This window comes from Caretta caretta, chromosome 26 (assembly GCF_965140235.1).
Source record: "Caretta caretta isolate rCarCar2 chromosome 26, rCarCar1.hap1, whole genome shotgun sequence".
In the NCBI taxonomy this organism is placed as follows: domain Eukaryota; kingdom Metazoa; phylum Chordata; order Testudines; family Cheloniidae; genus Caretta; species Caretta caretta.
In genome coordinates this window covers 3161892-3183271 of record NC_134231.1, presented here as the reverse complement: position 1 = coordinate 3183271, position 21380 = coordinate 3161892, and the positions used below count along the sequence as shown (strand labels likewise).

Below are 21380 nucleotides of genomic sequence, written 5' to 3'. Positions count from 1 at the left end.
TTCACATCCCATATTGTTCAGCCACTCTGGATTTCATTTATAACAGAGACAACCCACAATGCTTTTTCATGCTACTCTTGGCTGTTTCATCTTCATCCCCTGGTGATTACATACTAAATCCATTAATTAGAAACATGTGCAATGATTAACTGATTACTAGTAACATAGCAGGCAGTGTGACACCAGAGTGGTATGGCTGGGCTGCTAGTCTCCAGGGATGCGGATGTTTAGTTCCATTTAGAGTGCTGACACAAAGCAGTACTCATCAAATTAGCATAGTGTGTCGCTAGGCGTTCTGACTGGACCCTGACTCCATCAGCCACTGTTTTGTTTGGCATGATCCTTAGAAGTGCCATGTGCACTGAACAACTCAGTGACAGTTCTGTCAATTCCAGAATCACCCTCCATTCATAACTGAGCCAGAACCAATGACCTGCCCTTCCTTCTTGTCCATATGTAACCATCTCTCAGGATCATCACAGCACAGCTTATGGTAACTCTTTCAAAGCTCGATGCCCTGAGGTGGCGGTAGGAATGGCTGAGGTGGTTTGAATAGGAGGTTTACTTGTTTGTCTGAGGTTTGACAATGTTATTTTATTCATTTATTTATTTATTTTATTGTTTCTCCTATTTCCATGATTTTCTGTGCTTTCCAGTTCCAGCTGGGGCAGGAAGTAACAGTACTGAAAAGTTTCAGAGTAGCAGCTGTGTTAGTCTGTATTCACAAAAGAAAAGGAGTACTTGTGGCACCTTAGAGACTAACAAATTTATTTGAGCATAAGCTTTCATGAGCTACAGCTCACTTCATCAGATGCATTCAGTGGAAAATACAGTGGGGAGATTTATATACATAGAGAACATGAAACAATGGGTGTTACCATACACACTGTAACGAGAGTGATCACTTAAGGTGAGCTATTACCAGCAGGAGAGCGGGGGCGGGGGGGACGACGACTTTTTGTAGTGATAATCATGGTGGGCCATTTCCAGCAGTTGACAAGAACGTCTGAGGAACGGTGGGGGGTGGGGGAAATAAACAAGGGGAAATAGTTTTACTTTGTGTAATGACCCATCCACTCCCAGTCTCTCTTCAAGCCTAAGTTAATTGTATCCAGTTTGCAAATTACTGAAAAGTTGTGGTGATGGAGCTTGTGGCTGGGTAGTCATTACACTTGGAGTAACTGTTAATGGAGAATCCAGAGACACATTAGAAAAATAATCACATTTCTACTGGGAGATTCTATTTGGCTGAGCTAATTGAAACTGCACCAGTTGGAGAGAAAGAAAAATGTAGCTCTCCACAGAAACCTCATTTTCACCAAAGCTGCCCAAGGTCCAGTGGCTGTACATTCTACCCATGTAGGTCTCCATCCCTATAGTATATGAACAGCTCACGTCCCTTAATGAATTTACCCTCGCAACACCCCATGATGTAGGGATGTATGACTACCTCATCTTACAGAGGTAAATGAATGAATAAATGAGTAAATGAATTCTTTGCATCAGTCTTCACTGCAGAGGCTTCACCTGAGCCATTTCTTTTAGGTGACAAATCTGAGGAACTGTCCCAGATTGAGGTGTCTATAGAGGAGATTTTGGAACAAATTGGTAAATTAAACAATAATCAGTCATCAGGGCCAGATGGCATTCACTCAAGAGTTCTGAAAATATTAAATTGTAGAACTGCTAACTGTGGTATGTAACCTATCACTTAAATCAGCTTTTGTACCAGATGACTGGAGGATAGCTAGTGTGACACCACTTTTAAAAATGGCTCCAGAGGTGATCCTGGCAATTACAGGCCAATAACCCTAACTTCAGTTCCAGGCAAATTGGTTGAAACTATAATAAAGAACAGAATTATCAGACACATGGATGAACACAATTTGTTGGGGAAGAGTCAACATGGCTTTTATAAAGGGAACTCATGCCTCACCGATCTATTAGAATTCTTTGATGGGGTCAACAAAATTAGAATTCTTTGATGAGCTCAACAGACAAGTGGATAAGGGTGATCCAGTGGATATAGTGTACTTGGACTTTCAGAAAGCCTATCACAAAGTCCCTCATCAAAGGCTCTTAAGCAAAGTCAGGAGTCATGGGATAAGAGGGAAGGTCCTCTCATGGATCAGTAACTGGTTGAAAGACTGGAAACAAAGGGCAGGAATAAATGGTCGGTTTTCAGAATGGAGAGGCGTAAATAGTGGTATCTCTAGAAGTTTGCAGATGATACAAATTACTCAAATTAGTTAAATCCAAAGCTGACTGTGAAGAGTTACAAAGGGATCTCACAAAACTGGGTGACTGGGCAACAAAATGGCAGGTGGAATTCAGTGTTGATAAATGCAAAGTGATGCACCTTGGAAAACATAATCCCAACTATACATACAAAATGATGGATATGCAGTGGCAGTCAAAAAAGCGAACAGAATGTTGGGAGCCATTAGGAAAGAGAGAGATAATAAGGCAGGAAATATCATAATGCCACTATATAAATCTATGGCACCTCCACACCTGGAATCTGCGTGCAGTTCTGGTCGTCCCATCTCAAAAAAGATACATTAGAATTGGAAAAGGTACAGAGAAAGGCAACAAAAATGATTAAGCTTCCATATAAGAGAGATTAAGAAGACTGGGACTGTTCAGCTTGGAAAAGAGACACTAAGGGGAGATATGATAGAGGTCTATAAAATCATGAGTGGTATGGAGAACGTGAATAAGGAAGCGCTATTTAACCCTTCAAATAACACACAAACCAAGGGTCACCAATGAAATTAATAGGCACCAGGTAACAAAAGGAAGTACAATGCAGAGTCACCCTGTGGAACTCATTGCCAGGGGATGTTGTGAAGGCCAAAAGTATAACTTCATTCAAAAAAGAATTAGTTAAGTTCCCGGAGGATAGCTTCATCAATGGCTATGAGCCAAGATGGTCAGGGATGCAACCCCATGATCTGGATGTCCCTAAGCCTCTGACTGCCAGATGCTGGGACTGGATGACGGGGTGGATCTCTTGATAATTTCCCAGTTCTGTTCATTTCCTTTGAAATATCTGGCATTAGACACTGTTGGAAGATAGGATATTGGGCTAGATGGACCATTGGTCTGGCCCAGTATGGCTGTTCTTCTGTTATGTACAGAAGGAGACTTGAGGTATAGAGAGATCTCATGACTTGCTCAAGGTCATATAGGGGATCTGGGGCAGAACCAGAAATTGCCCCCAGCTCTTCTGAGTCCCAATCCAGTGCCTTAGCCACAAGACCATCCTTATTTACATCCTCAAAACAACATTTTACTGACTGATCGTACCCTATGGTCCTGATGCTGCCTTATCACAGCTTAATTTCCCATAGGTGCCAGGAAGCAGCAGAAATCATGAAAGAAGGTTGTGCTCTGAGGGTTCCAGCCTGATTTCATTAGTGTTCTGTCACATGTCTTGGTACTGATAGTTTGGAAGGGATTACAAAGCTTAGGTTTAGGACATGATGCCTCACTTAGATTGTAAGCTCTTTGGGGCATTGACCATCTTTTTGTACAGCACCTAGCACCATAGGGTACCATCCATGACTGGGATTTCTAGCCAATATTGCAATAGAAATAATAATCAAATAACACCTGTCCTACCAGCATCTCAGACCTATGGGCCACTCTGACACTTGAATTTCCCATAGTCATGCTTTGATATTCACTTGTGCTGTGGTCTGTGCTTTTATTTCTCTTGCCTCCCAGCATCTCAGAATGTTTTGAGCCAGCTGTTATGATCCAGCCCCACTGAGGAGAGAATGTGCCGTCAAGCTGATGGCTTGAGACAGGCAATGGACCAAGTGCGCAATTCCCTCCTGGATTCCATGTGGCAGTGGAGGGGAAAACACCTGAAATCAATTGACATGGCTTTGCATTTTAGTCATGTTAGATCTTTGACAAAGTAATGAATTTGGGCCAGTCCCTTCGCACATGCTTCCCTGCCCCCACTGTGGCCTAGAACAGAAATGGGAATCTGTTTGCAGACTCAGGGGTAAGGTAGGAAGGCAAATGCCCTCAAGAGTTTAAGACTTGAAAGCACAAAAACAGCTGTCTTGCAAAAAGTCCCTCATATAGCTCCCTGGCCAGTGAAGCACTTATGTCTGTGCCTACCTTCCAAGCCAATGGAGGAATTACTTGCATGCTTAAAGTTAGCCATATGCATATGTGCTTTGCTGGATCAGGTCTGTGGCTAACCTCTGGTCACTGCTGGGTACTACATACCAATGTCAGCAATAAGACATCCATTACCAATGTTGCCATCTACCAAAGGCATCTTCTGAATACCAGTCACACACTGCTCAAAACCTGCCAAAAGTATCATCTTAGCACCTTAATATCTTAGATCCTTAGTATCTTTGGGTGAAATCCTGGGCCAACTGAAGTCAGTGGAAGTTTTGATGTTCATCTCCCTGGGGATAGGATTTCATCCTGTGTCTTTTAGATTGCCATCTCTTCTGGGCAAGGATTGGCCTTTGCTATATGTTTGTACAACACTTAGCACAGTGGAGTCCTGACCGTGATGGCCTTTAGGAGCTGCCACAATATAACTGGTAAATAGTAAATTCCTACGAGCTCCTCAATTGCCACCTACCAAAGGAAACCTATTACAGACTCCCAGCTCCCACAGAAGCATAAGAAGGTATCAGCAGACCCAATTTCTACATTAAAAAGAGCTCTCCAGGAACTCAGACCCATTGTATTAAAAGCAGCCAAGCTGTTTCCTCTGGATTCTCATCTGCAATATGATATCTCAATTGAATCAGCATTGCCAAGCTTGGCTGGCCTCTGCTGTAATTACTGTGAGATCATGATGATATCCCAGTGAAGTACAAAGTTTACCGTGGCCCCTGAGGCCATGCCATCTCCTGGCACTTGCTGAGCCATGAGGCATGATAGACCGAAACACGGACTTTTCAGTGCCAGCATAGATCCTGAGTGCCCATGAAGGAAATAGACATGGATATAGCTGTTGGAGCATTATTCCCACATCTGGAGAGTTGTGTTACTGCCCTTATACTCTGATAGGCTGCTGCTTTCCCCTTACTTATGGGGACATGAGGAGGAATATTCAAGGAAGGGAATTAGCCAAACCAGCCACCTCCCATCAGGCTGATCTAAAGCCCATTGAAGTCAATAGAATGTCTCACTGGGCGCAGTGGGCTTTCGTTTAGCCCAGGGAACTGGCTGGCAGGGTTCGGATTTCCAATGCAACAAACTTTGCTCGGCTACTCCCTCGAACGCAGGGTGAATGGACATTCCTCTGGTGTTACAGCTGCTAGATACCCCTGGCACAAGCGGCCAATAAGTGAAACAAATAACTTAGAAACAATAACAACCCCCCCCCCAAACAGGAACGAATGGGAAAAAAACAAAACAGGTTATTTCAATCTGTGCTAGTATGTCCATGGTTTTTATACCCAGATTCTTAAGGGCCGATCAATGGAGCAATACTGATTTATACCCATTGAAGGTCTGACCCCCAAAATGTAGGTTGGTTAAATTTTTGTGTACAGAATACACTGCTAAATGATAATGCCAGTGTGACCAGGTATCAGAAGTCTTTCAACAGCAATGTGAAACTGGCCAATTTTAGTCACCTTCTTTAAGCATCTGTTCAAATGCCTCCTAGCTTTGCAGGGCACAAAATACATTAATCAGTAATCACAGAAAGGTTACTTGTTAAGGTTTTATTTTTAATGGAAAAAATGGGTTCTTGGTCTTAATTCCGTTGCTCATTCTGTCCCACTCCAGCTGTGTTGCTGTCATTCATCAACATTCTCACTGGCATAGCTCGAATACGAGCATATACCTAGTACATTCAGCAGCACAGCAGGTGCCTTCTGCCTGGACGATTTACACAGTCTATTAAAAACAGAAAAGAAAGTTAAAGCAATGCCATTTTTTATTATGAGGATTTCTTCAAGAACTATATGTTGGCTTTTAAATGTGGGCAAGACTGAGAGACTGCCTGATATCCCATAACTTAAGAATTGGTGTGTGTGGCGGTGGGAGGGGGTTTCAAAAAATTAACTAATCAAATTTAAACAGCAATTTTTTTTCTTTTTTATGATTGTATAATTAAGCAGTGGAACTCACTGCTACAGGATGCTGAGGCATTATGGGTAAAAGTTTCCAAAACATTTAAGTGACTGAGAAGCCAAAGTCCCTTTTTCAAAAAGTGACTTGGGAAGTCCCATTTTCAAAAAGTGACTTGGGAAGTCCCATTTTCAAAAAGTGACTTCAAAAAGAAACCTAAGTCTTAAGTCATTTTTGAAAATGTGGCTTTATTCCTAAGTCATTTGGGTGCTTTGAAAACTTTTACCCCATGTCACTAAGGTCTGGGTTCTTGGTGTGATAAGCTTTTGCCCCAGTGCACAACTGGTCAGGTACATTAAACGCTTTTTCCCCCTTCTTCCTCTAAAGCAGTAGGTTCTGGCTAGTGCAGGAGACAGGATAATGGGCTAGGCTAATGAATCATTGTTCTGTTCTCATCCTGTATGGTAACTACAGTGTTTTTAAGATCTTTAGTGTTCCTTCTTTGATTGATTGATTGATTGATTGATTTTACAGACACTACATCGAATGTCCAGTTCATTGATCACCACATTAGCAGTGACTCTCAGATCCCAGAACAAGAGCTGTATCTCAGCTCCACTGGTGGTATCTTCTCAGATAGCTTTTTGGATTCTCTCTTGACTACTGTAAGTACATCACTGACTCCTGTAACTGGTGGCCTCATAAACAACCATTCGCTAGGACAGGGACAACCAATCAAGCAATATAACAATTTCCATTTGGGATAAATCCACTAAATCTCCCATCCTGTCTCCAAAAACAGCCAATATCACCTGCTTGAGAACAAGGTGCAAGAAACCCTGCAGTAGGCAATGATGGGGTTAGTTAGAGGTTGGCTTATTCCCTAATGTAGGAGAGTTTATAGCTCTTCCAAAACTCTTGTATATTTTTAATCCTTTAAATTTTATAGCTCTAGATATTCCTGTTATCCAGAGAAATGTTTACTCCTTTTTTGAATCCTGCTTTTGGCCTCAATGATATCTTGTGGCAGTGAGTTCCACAGGGTTATGCGAATCCGGAGAACCATCAGTTCCAAGAGACATCTCATTCAGTGCACACCATTGTCAGCTCTCTCATTCTCTGTGCCAGGGGTTCTCAGACGTTATTGCACTGCAACCCCCTGCTGACAACAAAAATTACTACACGACCCCAGGAGGAGGGACCGAAGCCTGAGCCCACCTGAGCCCCACTACCCTGGGTGGGGGCGGGCAGGCCCAAAACCTGAGCCCCATCACCCCAGGTGGGGAGGGCCAAATCCAAATCCCAAGGGCTTTAGCCCCAGGCGGGGGCCTGTAATCTGATCCCTGCCATCCAGGGCTGAAGCCCTCAGACTTCGACTTCTGCCCTGGGAAGTGGTGCTCGAGCTTTGCTTTGGCCCCAGGCACCAGCAAAGCTAATGCCAGCCTTGGCGGCCCCATTAAAACAGGTTGTCCCAATCCACAGTTTGAGAACCGCTTCTCTACGCTGTATAAATAAGTTAGCTGGAGTTATTTTATAGTGTTTTCATTACAGGTTTTTTTTTTTTTTTTTAAAGAATCCTTACTTGCTGTAAAAGATATTTAGGATGAGTCTGACTGTTTTTTAGCATGATTTAGATCAGGAGCAAGCTGTTCCTCTGAAGGGAAATGTATTCGTTCAAACCATCATTACCTTTGACACCAATTGGACCCTGTGTTGGAAATCACAATAGTAGTGCCAATAACTGAATGGCCCATGAAGACTCAAACTTCTTGCTCATCCATGGGAGGGAGGGACAGAGGGAGTGGGAGAAGGTACCTCCAGGTCCGGCTTGAGGTGCATTGGTGAGCTGAAGTGTGGAGGGACATTTGCACGAGCACTACCCTGCTATAACTGATGTGGGGATAAACAAAACACTTCATTCTCCAGGGATGTCTGTCTGGCATCAGCATGGAAATTCAATTGGGCTGGATTGCAAAGCGAAGTCAATGGTAGTATGTTTTCTACAAAGAGATTTAGGTGTACAACTAATTCTACACATGTTGCCACAATCATAGACCCGATGTGGTCCAGATGTCTGCAAGCCCCATCAGATTAGGACCCTTACAAAAGAGGGAAAGGTTTGAATCTGCAAAATTTTTTGGCACTGGCTCTGTATAACATTTATATCTTTAAGAGTGTGTTTAACATGGTAGATGGGATTGAAAATGTAAGGAGAGCAAAGAGAACATGACAGTTCCCCACCCCCATAACATATTCATGTCAGATCACTGACAGAAGTGAGTGATACTGATGAGGGAAAGTGTGGGGCAGTTAAGCCAATATTTTGTCAGGAAGACAGCAGCTCAATTCATAATAAGCCTGCATCTCCCAAACTGGCTGCCCTTCTTTCTTAACTGTGCCACCTCCCATCCTCCATGACCTTTGGTGCTGCAGTCAAGTTACACGTGACTTGCCTTGGATTCAGGTGTAACAAGATACTGCTTGGGCGGCAGTTTTAAAGAAATTGAATAAATACACCACAAACCTCTTGAAGGGATAAGCAGTCCAAAAAAAAAAAAAGAAGAGTGTCAAGTCCAGTTATGCTTTCCTGAGAAGACTCCAGTGTTAGGGAAAGTATTACATGGCTGCTAGTCACTGATATGTCAGTCAGCCTGACTGTAATTAAGGATCGCTGGTGTCAAGTGTAAAAGTAACTTGAGATCTAGCATGACCTATCTTAAAGGATAAAATTTCACTCAGGCTTCAGATCCCAAGTCAGTCCAGGAATGATCAACTCTTAGGTCTAATTTTTCAGCAGGAGAATGTCTTTGGTCAGATTCAGCTGGTCATTAAATGTAGGGAAGAAGGAAAAGAGACATGATGTTGTTTAGTCAGGCAGAGGGTTGGGAAAAGCAAAGCAAGCGAATGAGAATAAAGAATAGAGGAAAGCATTCAGCTGTTAAATATCATCTCCGCTTTCCCATCATTGTGAAGATCTGCTGAAAGTTCCTGGGGTTTTGAGCTGCCTGAGAGCCAGTTGGTTGTTTTTCTGTAACGGGAAAGGACGGTGCTAGAGAGGCCAGAGTGGAGGAAAAGCAATGACAGTAGATTCCATCAAGTGAAGCATAACCCCCTCAGAAGTCGGAAGTAGCAATGGCGCTCGCGCTAACCTGATACTTGATGGCTAGCAGGGCAGGCAGGAGCCACACAGTGCAAGAAGAGAGAGAGGGCGGTTTTGTGGTTAAGGCGCTGAAAAGAGTTCAATTAACGGCTCTGCCCTAGGTTTCCTGCATGACGGGGGGCAACTCATGCAGGGCCCAGGTTTGCAAATGCTCACAGCACTTACAACTGGTCTGGATTTTCCATCTTGCTCAGCAGCCAATATGGAGTTGATGGGACTAACTGGGTAACTGCTCAATAATGTGAGAAGAGGGTTCACAGCCTGTCCTGTCGTGTGCAGCGGCATTCCAAGGGCGTCCATGCTCTTCAGGCTGTAACCAAATAACAGATGGAGAAGTCAGTAGGGTCTCCCCCTTTCGTCACAAGAACTTGGCTCCTTTGCAGTGAGCTTGGAGATCCATTTTAAGCATACTGAAACTTGCCTGCGTGCATATACTCTTACACATCTCTTTACTTGTTTTGCCCCTTTCAAACTTCTACAGTATAGCTAAGCAAAGAAAGTACAGAATGAGGGTGACATGCAAATCCTATTAATTCACCCAAGTATGGAAATACAATTCTTTTGATGTCAAAAAGTACAGCAACGATATGTTAAATAGCTCAGCGCTCTTCAGTTAAATATGTAAAATGCAGATTCCTCTGGAGCAGTATCACTTCAGAATAACCACAGAGTACAGCTCCTTACTTTAAAAGGCTGATAATTACTCTAACAGCATTATAGCCTTTTGCCCAACAATGTGTTCACATGTTATTAAGCGGATTTGAGTTTAGCTCTGATTTAGTAACACCATTCCTTCTCCACAGCTTGTTTAGTTTTTCCTCCTGAGAATGCAGCTGACAGATTCCATAAGATTGCTACATGTGGGAAATCAGTTTTTGAGAAAGAGTAGAAATTAAATTATTCGATGCATTGAGATTATGGACAGAGGAAATCGGTTCAAATAAACATAAGAAAAATGCTTTTTTTTTTTTGCCCCAAATTTGAATTTGAACCACACACTTTTTTTTCAGGTTTGCAAAAGCTCAGTTGTCTTTTTCCCCCTACTTCTGTCTTGTAATGTTTCAGGATGTGCTTTACAGTTTCTTCAGAGAGCCTCCTTATCTAGCTTAAACGGCTGGCACGGATTCTCCTTGTAGAGTTACTTACATTGTTAAGAGTGTGTTTCAGAAAGTATCTTTCTGAGTTGCTAGCATTTTTTGCCGACTATTATTGGTATAAATGAATTCACAAAGTGCAGGACAATAGAGGATTAGGCCCACTGTGTCCTGCAGAGTTTGGGCTGTACACTTAATGAGTATTCTGTTTTGTCAGTCTGGGGGGATATTTTGAAAGCTCAGTGTGTTAGTTCTGTCTTCACCAGTCTTCTTCCAAAACAGAGGGCCCATGAAGCTAAAGCGCCCTGCATAACTTTAAAAAAATATAGCCACAGAATTAGGGTGCTAGAATCAGAAGACCTGAGCTTTCTTTCCATCCCTATCACTGATGTCTGTGTGACCTTGGGCAAGTCTTTTCGCTAACTGCTGCCTCTATTTCCCCTTTCACCCCTTGTCTGACTTGGTCTATTTAGACTGTAATCAGAGACAGATGGAAATTTGTCAACGAAATATTTTTGCATTGGAAAATACAGATTCATCAAAACAAAAACTTTTCTCAGGAAAGGGTTGGTTTCAATGAATTTCCTGTTTTGAAAAACTTTTGAAAATAGAAGTTTCAAAATTGCCAGAATGTCCCCTTTTTTGACATTTTCTCAGTGAAGAGTTCCATTTTTTGACTCCAAACAACTTTTTGTTTAGAAATTTAGGATAAGTTATTGCAAAAAGCATTTAAGAAAATAAGAAGCTCAAAATCAAAACGAAATGTTTCTGTTGACCCAATTCAGTTTCTCACACACCTCTCCCAGATTTCTGGTTCATTAAGATTGTTGAGATTTTTTTCACGTTTCGTCCTGATTCAGGACAGGAATTCTTTTTCATTTTAATCTAATTGCGGGGGGGGGGGGGGGGGGGGGGAAGAAGTCCCATTTTCTGACCAGGTCTAGTCAAAACACTGGAGCACACACTGTGGAGAATAATCCTGCACCAGCAGGGATTGCTGTACTAGAAGTGACGGATAGGTAATTTCCATCTTAAAGTGATAGGGTGATCACTTTTGTCAGCCTGATATAAACCGGAGGTTTCTGTGTCTGCTGTGACCTTCCTTTCCAGACCTACCGTGACCACCACGTCTTGGCTCTGCTCCAGACTCTGGTGACGGGTGGGACAAGCCCTGAACTGGAGGAACAGCTGGCAGAGAAGAATGTGCTGTGTGGCAGTTTCATGAACACAGCATACGTGGCCCCCAGAGCTAGGTGCAAACTTGCGCTTATGCCTCTGTCCAAGAGGCTGTTAACGGATTCCTGGGTAAGTTATAGTACCATCTTGGTAGCGTTGCCCTTTATGAGCTTGGTTCTGATCTCACACTGGTGTAAATTAGAAGTAACTCCCCTGAAGTCAATGGAAACCCAGTGTTGAGAGTATAATCAGATCCCATATCGCTATTCAGTGCAGCATGTGAACAGCCTAACCTGTGTATATGGCATGTCCTGTATCTCAGTGTTTTATGGGGTAAATATGTCATGACCTCGCACTGATTAGTGAGTTGGTTACCAAGTGCAGTTAGTAAATATCTCCTCCCTTATCCAGCCTCACCACCTATGCAATCTGCAAGTAGCCAGTGGTGACTGTCTCAACAATATCCTGTCCATTCTGAAGCCTCCTTTATTTTTACAGCAAGAGATTTTGGAACTTTCATAAGAATATGACCAGGCACAAAATATCCCAAGATTCACTTGTGTAGCTGGGATATTGGCTGTCCTAATATGATATTGACACTCTGGCCTGCTGCAAACCTCAGAGTAAAATATCACCTGAATCACCCTCTATCAACTTATCCTCTTCTTGTTCTCTTACCAAAATGCTGGTGACTACTGACCAGGGCCTGGCCTAGATGTGTCTCTTTCTCTTCCAAAGATACCTGGCTTCCTTTGTCCCTGACTGCTGTCCACGGTCATCTCTCCAGTGGTCATTATTGTCTCCTTCATACAAATCCACAGGGACCAATGGGAAGGGGGTTGGAATCCTGGCATGTATCATGTACCAAGGCAAGTGAGTGTGACTCTCAAGGCTAGGCATTGCTCATCCTTATTAAGCATTTTGAAAACCACTCTCCAAATGAAGGCCCTGATTCAGCAAAGCACTTCAGTCAATGGGACTTAAGCAAGTGCTTAAAGTTAAGAACGTGCTTATGTGCTTTGCTGAATCAGGGTTTGTCTTTTCTCTGGCTGCTGAGTGTGAAACACAACCTTGCGCACATGCCCTAGTGGAGACATAAGACTAAGCTGACATATGTAAAATTCAGGTTCATTAAGTTGGATCTGAATCTGTGGCTAGGGTGTCAGATATCCTTTCTTAATATTACTTAGATTGTAAACTCTGTAGGGCAGGGTCCTTTTTTTATTCTGTGCTTCTACAGCATCAAGCACTGTGGGGTCCATGACTGGGGCTCCTCGGTGCTACTGAAATACCAATAATAAATAATAATAAATCTGCTAATGGACTGATCTCACCAGAGGGCTGAATGACCATTCCAGCTAAGAGTACTTTTTGTTCTCTCTCTGCAGGATTCCTTTGGAGACATTTACTGCAAAGCATTAGACTTGTTTGGAATCCTTTGCTTTGGACTCTACCGTCTGACAGAAGAGCCCAATCCATACAAGAATAGGGGAGTGCATTTTATTTGAAACTGTGTTTTATATTTACTTCAGTTTGAGCTGGGCAAGAAAGATCCAAAAAAATCTGTTTAATCAATCATAATCATAATGCTGCAATTATTTTAGATGGTGGGCAAGGAGATACAATGAATTTTGGAGTGCTCATGAAAACAAAGGAGTCAAGATTTGCTAATTACATGTGCAGTGCGGGCAGATGAAGCCTTCACATGGCTCTAACAAGACACCTCAGTCTTGACTTGAAGCTCAGATGCTAACCTAAATCTTAAACTAGAGCAGCCCCAGCTGTTCCAGTGCTGTGCCTCCATGATATCATAATCCTGGTCCCTTCCCCAGTCTGAGTCAAGATTTACACCCTTGTTATGGCTCTGGGTATCCCCTGAACAGAGACCTTTAGATATATCTACTTTTGTGGCAGTTACGGTGCCTACTATGGGCTAGCATGAGAGACAACGATGCTTACTTAATATCTGATTATTCTTTACATGTGAACACTGGCCTTTAGTGAGAGGCCAGAGTGTGATGTTAGTGGGGTTGTCCAAGTTCATAGATTCCACAGATTTTAAAGTCAGAAGAGAGCACAATGATCATCTAATCTGATCTCCAGCATGACCAAGGCCAGAGAATCCCACCCAGTGATTCCTGCAATGAGCCAAAAATGTTGGTTGAACTAGAGCAGCTCTCTTAAAAAGACACCCCCTCTTCGAGGGATAAAGCATTTATCACATCCCTTGGCAATCTCTTCCAGTGATTAATTAACCCCAATTAAAAATTTATATCTTATTCCTAGGTATAAGTGAAGGCAGAAGAAAGCCCTATGAATGGTACAGTATAGTATGCATCTTCTAATTCAGGGGTTGGTAACCTTCGGCACGCGGTCCATCAGGGTAATCCGCTGGCGGGCCGTGAGACATTTTGTTTACGTTGACCGTCCACAGGCATGGCCCCCCGCAGCTCCCAGTGGCTGCGGTTCACTGTTCCTGGCCTATGGCAGCTGCGGGAAACAGCGGGCCGCAGGGACGTGCTGGCTGCCTCTTCCCACAGCTCCCATTGGCCAGGAACGGCAAACCATGGCCACTGGGAGCTGCGGGAGGCTGTGCCTGCGGATGGTCAACATAAACAAAATGTCTCATGGCCCGCCAGCGGATTACCCTGATGGACCGCGTGCCGAAGGTTGCTGACCTCTGTTCTAATTATTCAAAAGGATTTTTCAAGTGCAGTTAAACATTGCAAAAAGATGCTATTCCCTAGCTATTCTGAGCATTACTTAGCAAAGGTCAAAGGACCCCACAGAGCTGTTGGATTCTCATGTTCTGGTGCTTTTCCAGGTATGCAATTGCTCGGCCCCCCAGTGATTTCAAGATGTTACCTACGGATATGGTGTTTTGCATTGTCCCATTCAGCACCACAGCAACTAGTGACCTGTCAGTTTGTGAGGAGGATCTTTCACCAAGGAGGCATCAGAGCTATACGGACAGCTCCATAAAGCAAAATTAAGTGAGATTGTGGAAATAAAAAAGAATGTATTGGTTACTAAGACCCCACAATGAGCTTTCTTGGTCATTTTTTCCTAGGGATGTAGCAGGCAATTTGAAATGCTTAAACACTGACATGAGCAACTGTGTAGCCACACAGGCTGGGATTTTCAAAAGTGCCTACAGAAGTTAGGCATCCATGTGAACCTTTTACCCATGACCTGAACTCAGATGATCAGGTAAATAATCATTTATATCTTAGCAAGCATCTTAACTCTTTCTAAATTAACACCAATGAAACTCAAGTTCTCATGTAAAGTAGGAGTAACCAAAGAAATGTAAGGATTATTTTCAAATTGGTTTTGCAGTAGACCTGGGGCACAGTACTTAGCTTGGGGCCTAATAGTAGTAATTGTTAGCATGAGGCCACATTAGGCCTATTGTAAGTTAGCATACGTAAGTAACCTTGGGTTAAAAGATTTAGCAATATGTATCCTGTGATAGACTGTTAGACTGCAAAGGCTGTATTGAGCCCAGACTTCCTTAATGTCATTGAACAGAGAACCTTCTACCTGAGCAAATCCTTATGACAATAGTGGGAATACCCAAAATAGATAGCCTAAATGCCCAAGTATAGACAAAAGGTCAAGATGTAATCAAATATGGTCTCAGAAGTAGGAGGGTGTGGGAATAGGTGCGTAAAGGGGTATTGAACCTGAGCCTTGGCAAGAATTCAGGATGACAGGATGGTGTCAACCTTAATGCTTTTCTTTCCTTAAGGGGAACCCACAGCCCCATGGATTCATGAGTTTACAAGATGTGGATTCTGCTGCTGTTTGTGTTTTTCTAATTTCTGATTTTGTTTATACTGATCGTGGTATTAATAAAATTCATGAAATCTCTTTATATGTCTTACCAATCATCTTCTTCATAATTAATCTCTAAGTAGCCACCAAAGAAAGAGGCTGTAATTAGTGACAAGTGCATTTTGCACCTCAAAATAATCATCAGGCTACACCCCGCTCGCAGAGAAGTTCAATGGAAGTTGGGCTCCCAGTTCCCAACTCTACCTTTGAAAGTAACCCATCTGCCCCCAATTAGCATTACCCACTTTTCACTGACAAGGTATCTCCCTTGGTTCTCAGGCCACACACACAGGTAAGGCATGTAACAGTTTTCTCTTCTAGACAGAAGAAAAGGAGTACTTGTGGCACCTTAGAGAGTAACCAATTTATTTGAGCATAAGCTTTCGTGAGCTACAGCTCACTTCATCGGATGCATACTGTGGAAAGTGTAGAAGATCTTTTTATACACATAAAGCATGAAAAAATACCTCCTCCCACCCCACTCTCCTGCTGATAATAGCTTATCTAAAGTGACCACTCTCCTTACAATGTGTATGATAATCAAGTTGGGCCATTTCCAGCACAAATCCAGGTTTTCTCCCCCCCCCCCCTCCCCCCCCTACAAACCCACTCTCCTGCTGGTAATAGCTTATCTAAAGTGACCACTCTCCTTACAATGTGTATGATAATCAAGGTGGGCCATTCTAGACAGAAACAGGGATAGAAGAGGGGCAGAGCCAAGTGTAGCTATCTGCTGCCTTTGTACGGAAGATGGCATGGAGAGCTTGGCCTTATGCCTGTTAAGTCAATGGCAAAACTCCCATTGACTTCAATGGAGCAGCAGACCCAGAGGGAGCACCCCAGTGCATTCCTAATTGTGAAATACATGTTTCTGATTTGTCTCTCTTCCATTCTGTCTTCCCCTCTAATCTTTCGTTTACCATCTCATTCCCCCTTTCCCTTTATTTTTGAGCCTTCTCCCAAGTAAATATAGGATATTGATTCTTTGAAACATACCATGTGGGGTTAGACTATCTGTCCTTCAAGCCCAGTGTTCTGCCTATGGCCAATATCTGATACTTCAGAGAAGGTAATCCCCACATCCATCTTATAGGAGCCAGTTGTGCCAAGGGGGAAAAGCTTCCTTGCCTGGCTAGCTGCTCTTCTCAAATGTAAAACAACAGCAACAAATGGGTCAGTTGGAGGGCTAAGGATCTGGGCAAAGGACAGTTGAAAAAAGAAATTCAAAAAACCCATGACAGTTAGAGAGGCTCAGGAAAAAGGGCTAGAGGATCAGGCCTTTTCTCCCAGAAAATAATCCCAGTTCCTCAAAATTTGAAATTTCAAAATGTGATTTAAAAAAAAAAATAAAAAAATAAAATTCAAAAAAGGCCAACCAACTCTAGAGTTGGTCCAAATGTGGGCATGTGGAGGGAATTGTTGTCATTTTTCTGTGGTTTTGCTTTACTTTTTGGGTGAGAGATGGATTTTGAAAATTAAATTGTTGTTGACATTTCAAGATGTTGACGAGCTCAAATGCTAATACCACACCTGGGTATTATGATGATATCTTTTCTCTAATAGGAGGCAGAAGATACTGGAATCTCTGCTGAGCAATGCATGGAACAACCATAATTAACTACTCTTGGGAGATTAGTGTCTCTTTACCATGCCGAGGGAGAAAGGACTTCACAGTTAACTGAAGATATTGCTATGAAATATAAAAACTCAAAAGGAACTTGTGGCATAAATTAGGCTCTGTCCTTACATTACAAAGTCAGCCAAGGGAAGGAGAAAGGGTGTTGTTTTTTTTCCCTCTTCCCCTAACGCTAATTAGGTTTGAAAGACTGCAGCTTGAGTCCAGCCACCGCATGCCGAGAAGAAAGGAACCCGAACAGCTGAAGCAGAGTTCAGACTAAACTAACTGCAAGCTCCCCAGGGACGTCACAAGGTAAACCTGATAGTCTCTGTCATTTACAATCATTATCAGGCAGCCGACTCTCTGTAATTTTACTAGGGAGACAATTAACAGATCCCTGAAGCTCAGGAAGAAAGTCTTAGTCCTTTTTCTATTTTAAAGGGGGGAAAAAAGGGTTGAATTAAATGAAGGAGTGTGCCAGTTCTCTCTGGCCTATGCAATGGACACATCCAAGCTTACACCGTTATTGAGAGAAAGGCTAAGGAACTGAACTGGGATTCAAGAGATCTGGGCTCATTTCCCAGCTCTGCCACAAACACTCTATGTGATCAGGGCAAATCACTTAATCTCTCTGATTTAATTCACCATCTGTAAATTAAGGATAATAATTGGCCCTGTGTCTATTTAGATTGTAAGCTCTTTTTGTAAGGGTCTATCTCTTATCATGTGTAGAGTCTAGCACAATGGGACCCAGATCTAGGATCCAAGTGCTACCATGAAACAAATAATAATAATAATAATAATAATAATAATAATAATAATAAGCATCTAGAGACAGGCTTGAACCAACACTCCAGATGGACAGAAAATATCATAAGATAGAAAATACCATAATTTCACTATATAAATCCATAGTGCGCCCACACCTCAAATAATGCATGCAGTTCTGATCGCTCCATCTCACAAAAGATATATTAGAATTGGAAAAAATACAGAGAAGGGCAACAAAAATGATTAGGGGGATGGAACAGCTTCCATGTGAAGTGAGAGATTAAAAAGACCGGGACTGTTCAGCTTGGAAAAGAGACAAATGACGGGGATATGATAGAGGTCTATAAAATCATGACTGGTATGGAGAAAGTGAACAAAAAAGTGTTATTTACCCCTTCATATAACACATGAACTAGGGGTCACCCAATGAAATTAATAGGCAACAAGTTTAAAACAAACAAAAGGATATGTTTCTTCACACAGCGCACAATCAAGTTGTGGAACTCATTGCCAGGGAATTTTGTGAAGACCAAAAGTATAACTTGATTCAAAAAAGAATTGCTGGAGGATAGGTCCATCAACGGCTAATAGCCAAGACAGTCAGTGACGCAAGCCAATGCTCTGGGTGTCCCTTCACCTCTGAGTGCTAGAAGCTGGGATTGGATGTCAGGGGATGGATCACTCAATAATTTGTCCAGGTCTGTTCATTCCCTCTGAAGCACCAGGCATTGGTCACTGTCATAAGACAGGCTTCTGGGCTACGTGGACCATTGATCTGATCTAGTGTGGCCATTGTTATGTTCTTATGGGACCATTCCTGAACTTTGGGGAAGTCTTGGGTTTGGAGACAGATCTGAGCTTTATGACTCAGACTCAACTCTCTGAAACTTGGAACAAACTAATTATCATGCATTTTCAGTTCAGGACAGATTGCAAGTAGGGATGGGAGAAACCTGCTCAGAGGAAACAAAATAACACAGGAAGCACCATTTTCCTTGCCAGCTCTTTGTAGAACGAAACTTGACCAAGACTGTAGGCTGGTTTTTCGGCAGGAAAAAAACACCCACTATAGATATAGCCTCAAAGGCAAATCTGTACACTGGAACCTGCACACATCCCTAAAAATATAGAAATTGCTAGGCTACAGCATTTAAGTACTGCATCTAGTCCAGGATCCTGCCTCCAACAGAGAATGTCTCCTAGCCAATATAGAAAATGGAATTTATTTTAGATAAACACATTTGGGTTCCCTTGGAATTTAAAAGTAGAGACCTAAGGTTCTTTATTATTATTATTATTTTATTTTATTATTGTTTTCAGTAGCACTGAGACCACAACTGAGATCAGGAACCCATTATATTAGACTCAGTACTGACAAAAAGTAACTCAATCCTTGCCCTGAAGAGCTTACAATCTAAATAGGCAAGACAGTCAAAAGATGGGAAGACGAGAATATTCTTCTCCCATTTCTACAAATGGAGGAATGAAACAGAGATATTAATTGGCATGCCCATAGTCACACAGTGAGTCTGTGGCAGAACTAAGAACCAACTCTATGTCACCTGACTCCCAGTCCAGTCCCTTAACCACACAATCATCCTTCTGCAGCGTACTTCAAACTACTCCTGTATTATTTTAACTAGTAGCAATTAGATCATTTGTTTTTAAAACTCCTTCAGTCTGCTCTAGTCGAGTCTGTTTGTGGAGCTGTTGTGGCTCATGATGTTTCCAGAGCAAGTTGGTGAAAAATCCCTCTCAGAAAGAGGGATGGGTAAGAAAACCAGCTGCATGCATGCATACACAAATCCCATGAGATTGCACTAATTACTGTGTAAGTGGCAGACTCTGAGGTGGAGTCTCACCTGCGGCAGGTGAGAATAAGGTGCTGACAGAAATTAAATGCAAAAGTTTTTTTGAAAAGGTACGTGAGTGTAACAGATCTAATCTCTGGGAGGGGGATGGAGATTCACAGGCAAACCTAGATAATCTGTCCTTCAGTGATTACAGCTCAATGGTTCCACAACACACGCTGGGAATTTTCGTCACTCAGTGATGTGGGGTTTTTTTAGGGTGTGTTTTGCTTGATCCGTTCATAGATTTTAAATCCAGAAGAGAACATTGTGATCATCTTGTCTGACCTCCTGCATAACACAGGCCTGAGAATTTCACTCAGTGATTCTTGCTATGGAACCAGCTAACTTACCATGAGATCCTCAACACAAACCCCTTTTGTGCAGCCCAAAATCAACATGGCTTCAATGGAGGATAGCAAAACTGCTCTCAGTGAAATTAGAAATACCATGAATTTTTTTGCCCAGATTCAGAAGGTCCAGTTAGTTTAGAGAAGGCACCTAACTTTTGGGCACTTAACTAAAACTTTTGTGTCGTTGCTCTTCAAAAATAAATACATAAATCCCAGACCCATAATTTAAAGAGAAACTTTGCAAGCCTGTCACTGTGCAGCAGGGCCCCTTTGGTGGAGATAGGGCTGGACAGCAACTTCTTATACAGAGAAAAGAAGAAAACTCACTAAGATGGCATGGATTCTGATTCCTTCCACAACAGACTAGCACAGCCCAATTATTTTCAAGTGCAAAAAGTGATTATCTTAATGTGTTAGTTACTCTTTAACATGGTCAATTGATTTCACATTGATTTTCACTGCGGCTCATGCATAAGTCTGAGAGAAGTAAATATTCAAAAAGAAGCCAAACCAAGGGACCTGGATGGCTCAGGGGGATGGCTATTTGGCCGTTTGCCTTTAAGTCACAAGCTGGAATGCAGATCTATGGTATTGGGATATCTATAGTACCTGCTGGCTGGTCAGTGGCCTATTTGAGTAGTACTGTTGACTGGTTCACTCATGAGCTGCACTGTTTGCTGAGATGGGCTGGACAAACCCCATACTGTATCAGAGAAGGAAGAGTTTAATGTTCTCTCTTGGAGACAGCTTGCCCTTCCCCAAAACATCTGCCTTCAGTATAAAGCCTGGAGGGGAATAGAAAAGGAGAAAGCAGGTCTCAGGACGGAGCTCCCCTGAATGAGAGGTCTTGGGTCTTAAAGGATGGTCCCATGATTAGGGTCCTTCCCTGGGATTTGAGAGATCAGCACTCAGGTCCCTTCTCTGCCACACACTGCCTGTCTGCCCTTGGGTAAATCACTTCACCTTTCTGTGCCTCAGTTCTCCATCTGCAATATGGGGATAATAGCACTTCTCTGCCTCACAGTGGTGCTGTGAGGATAAGTACATTAAAAATTGCGAGGTTCTCAGATTCTATGATAACAGGGCCATTTACGTATCATAAATAGGTAGCCTGAGGGCAAGGCTACACATTGGCACTACATTGGCACAGCTATATCGGTGCAGCTGTGCCACGGTGGCGCGTCCGGTGAAGATGTGCCATGCCGATGGGAGAGTGCTCTCCCACAGTCATAATTCCTCCATCTCTGTGAGAGGCGGAAGCTGTGTCAGCAGGAGAGTGTCTCCTGCCAACATAGCGCTGGTGTGGACAGTACTTCGGTCGCTGCCACTTGGGTCACTTAGGGGGGGTGTCTTTCACACCCCTGAGCAATGAAAGTTTTATCAATTTAAGCAGTAGTGTAGACCTGCCCTAAGTGTAAGACAGAGAAGACCTAGGGAGTGGACTGAGAGGTCTTGAGGTAG

At 42.7% G+C, this 21380-nt stretch overlaps 1 protein-coding gene and 1 long non-coding RNA gene across 2 annotated transcripts in view; one reads left to right on the top strand and one right to left on the bottom strand.

Moving 5' to 3' along the window:
• KCNU1 (potassium calcium-activated channel subfamily U member 1) overlaps positions 1–15285 on the top strand; it is an 80701-nt gene extending 65416 nt beyond the window's left edge. The window contains exons 25-28 of the mRNA XM_048829301.2: positions 6595–6725; positions 11425–11619; positions 12879–12985; positions 14315–15285. Coding sequence (XP_048685258.2) covers positions 6595–6725; positions 11425–11619; positions 12879–12985; positions 14315–14483 — 602 coding nt within the window. The 3' untranslated portion in view covers positions 14484–15285. The remainder of the gene's footprint in view (positions 1–6594; positions 6726–11424; positions 11620–12878; positions 12986–14314) is intronic.
• LOC125626393 (uncharacterized) overlaps positions 5740–21380 on the bottom strand; it is a 41070-nt gene continuing 25429 nt past the window's right edge. The window contains exons 3-4 of the long non-coding RNA XR_007353762.2: positions 9386–9530; positions 5740–5886 (exon numbers count right to left, since the gene is read on the bottom strand). This is a non-coding gene — a long non-coding RNA (uncharacterized LOC125626393). The remainder of the gene's footprint in view (positions 5887–9385; positions 9531–21380) is intronic.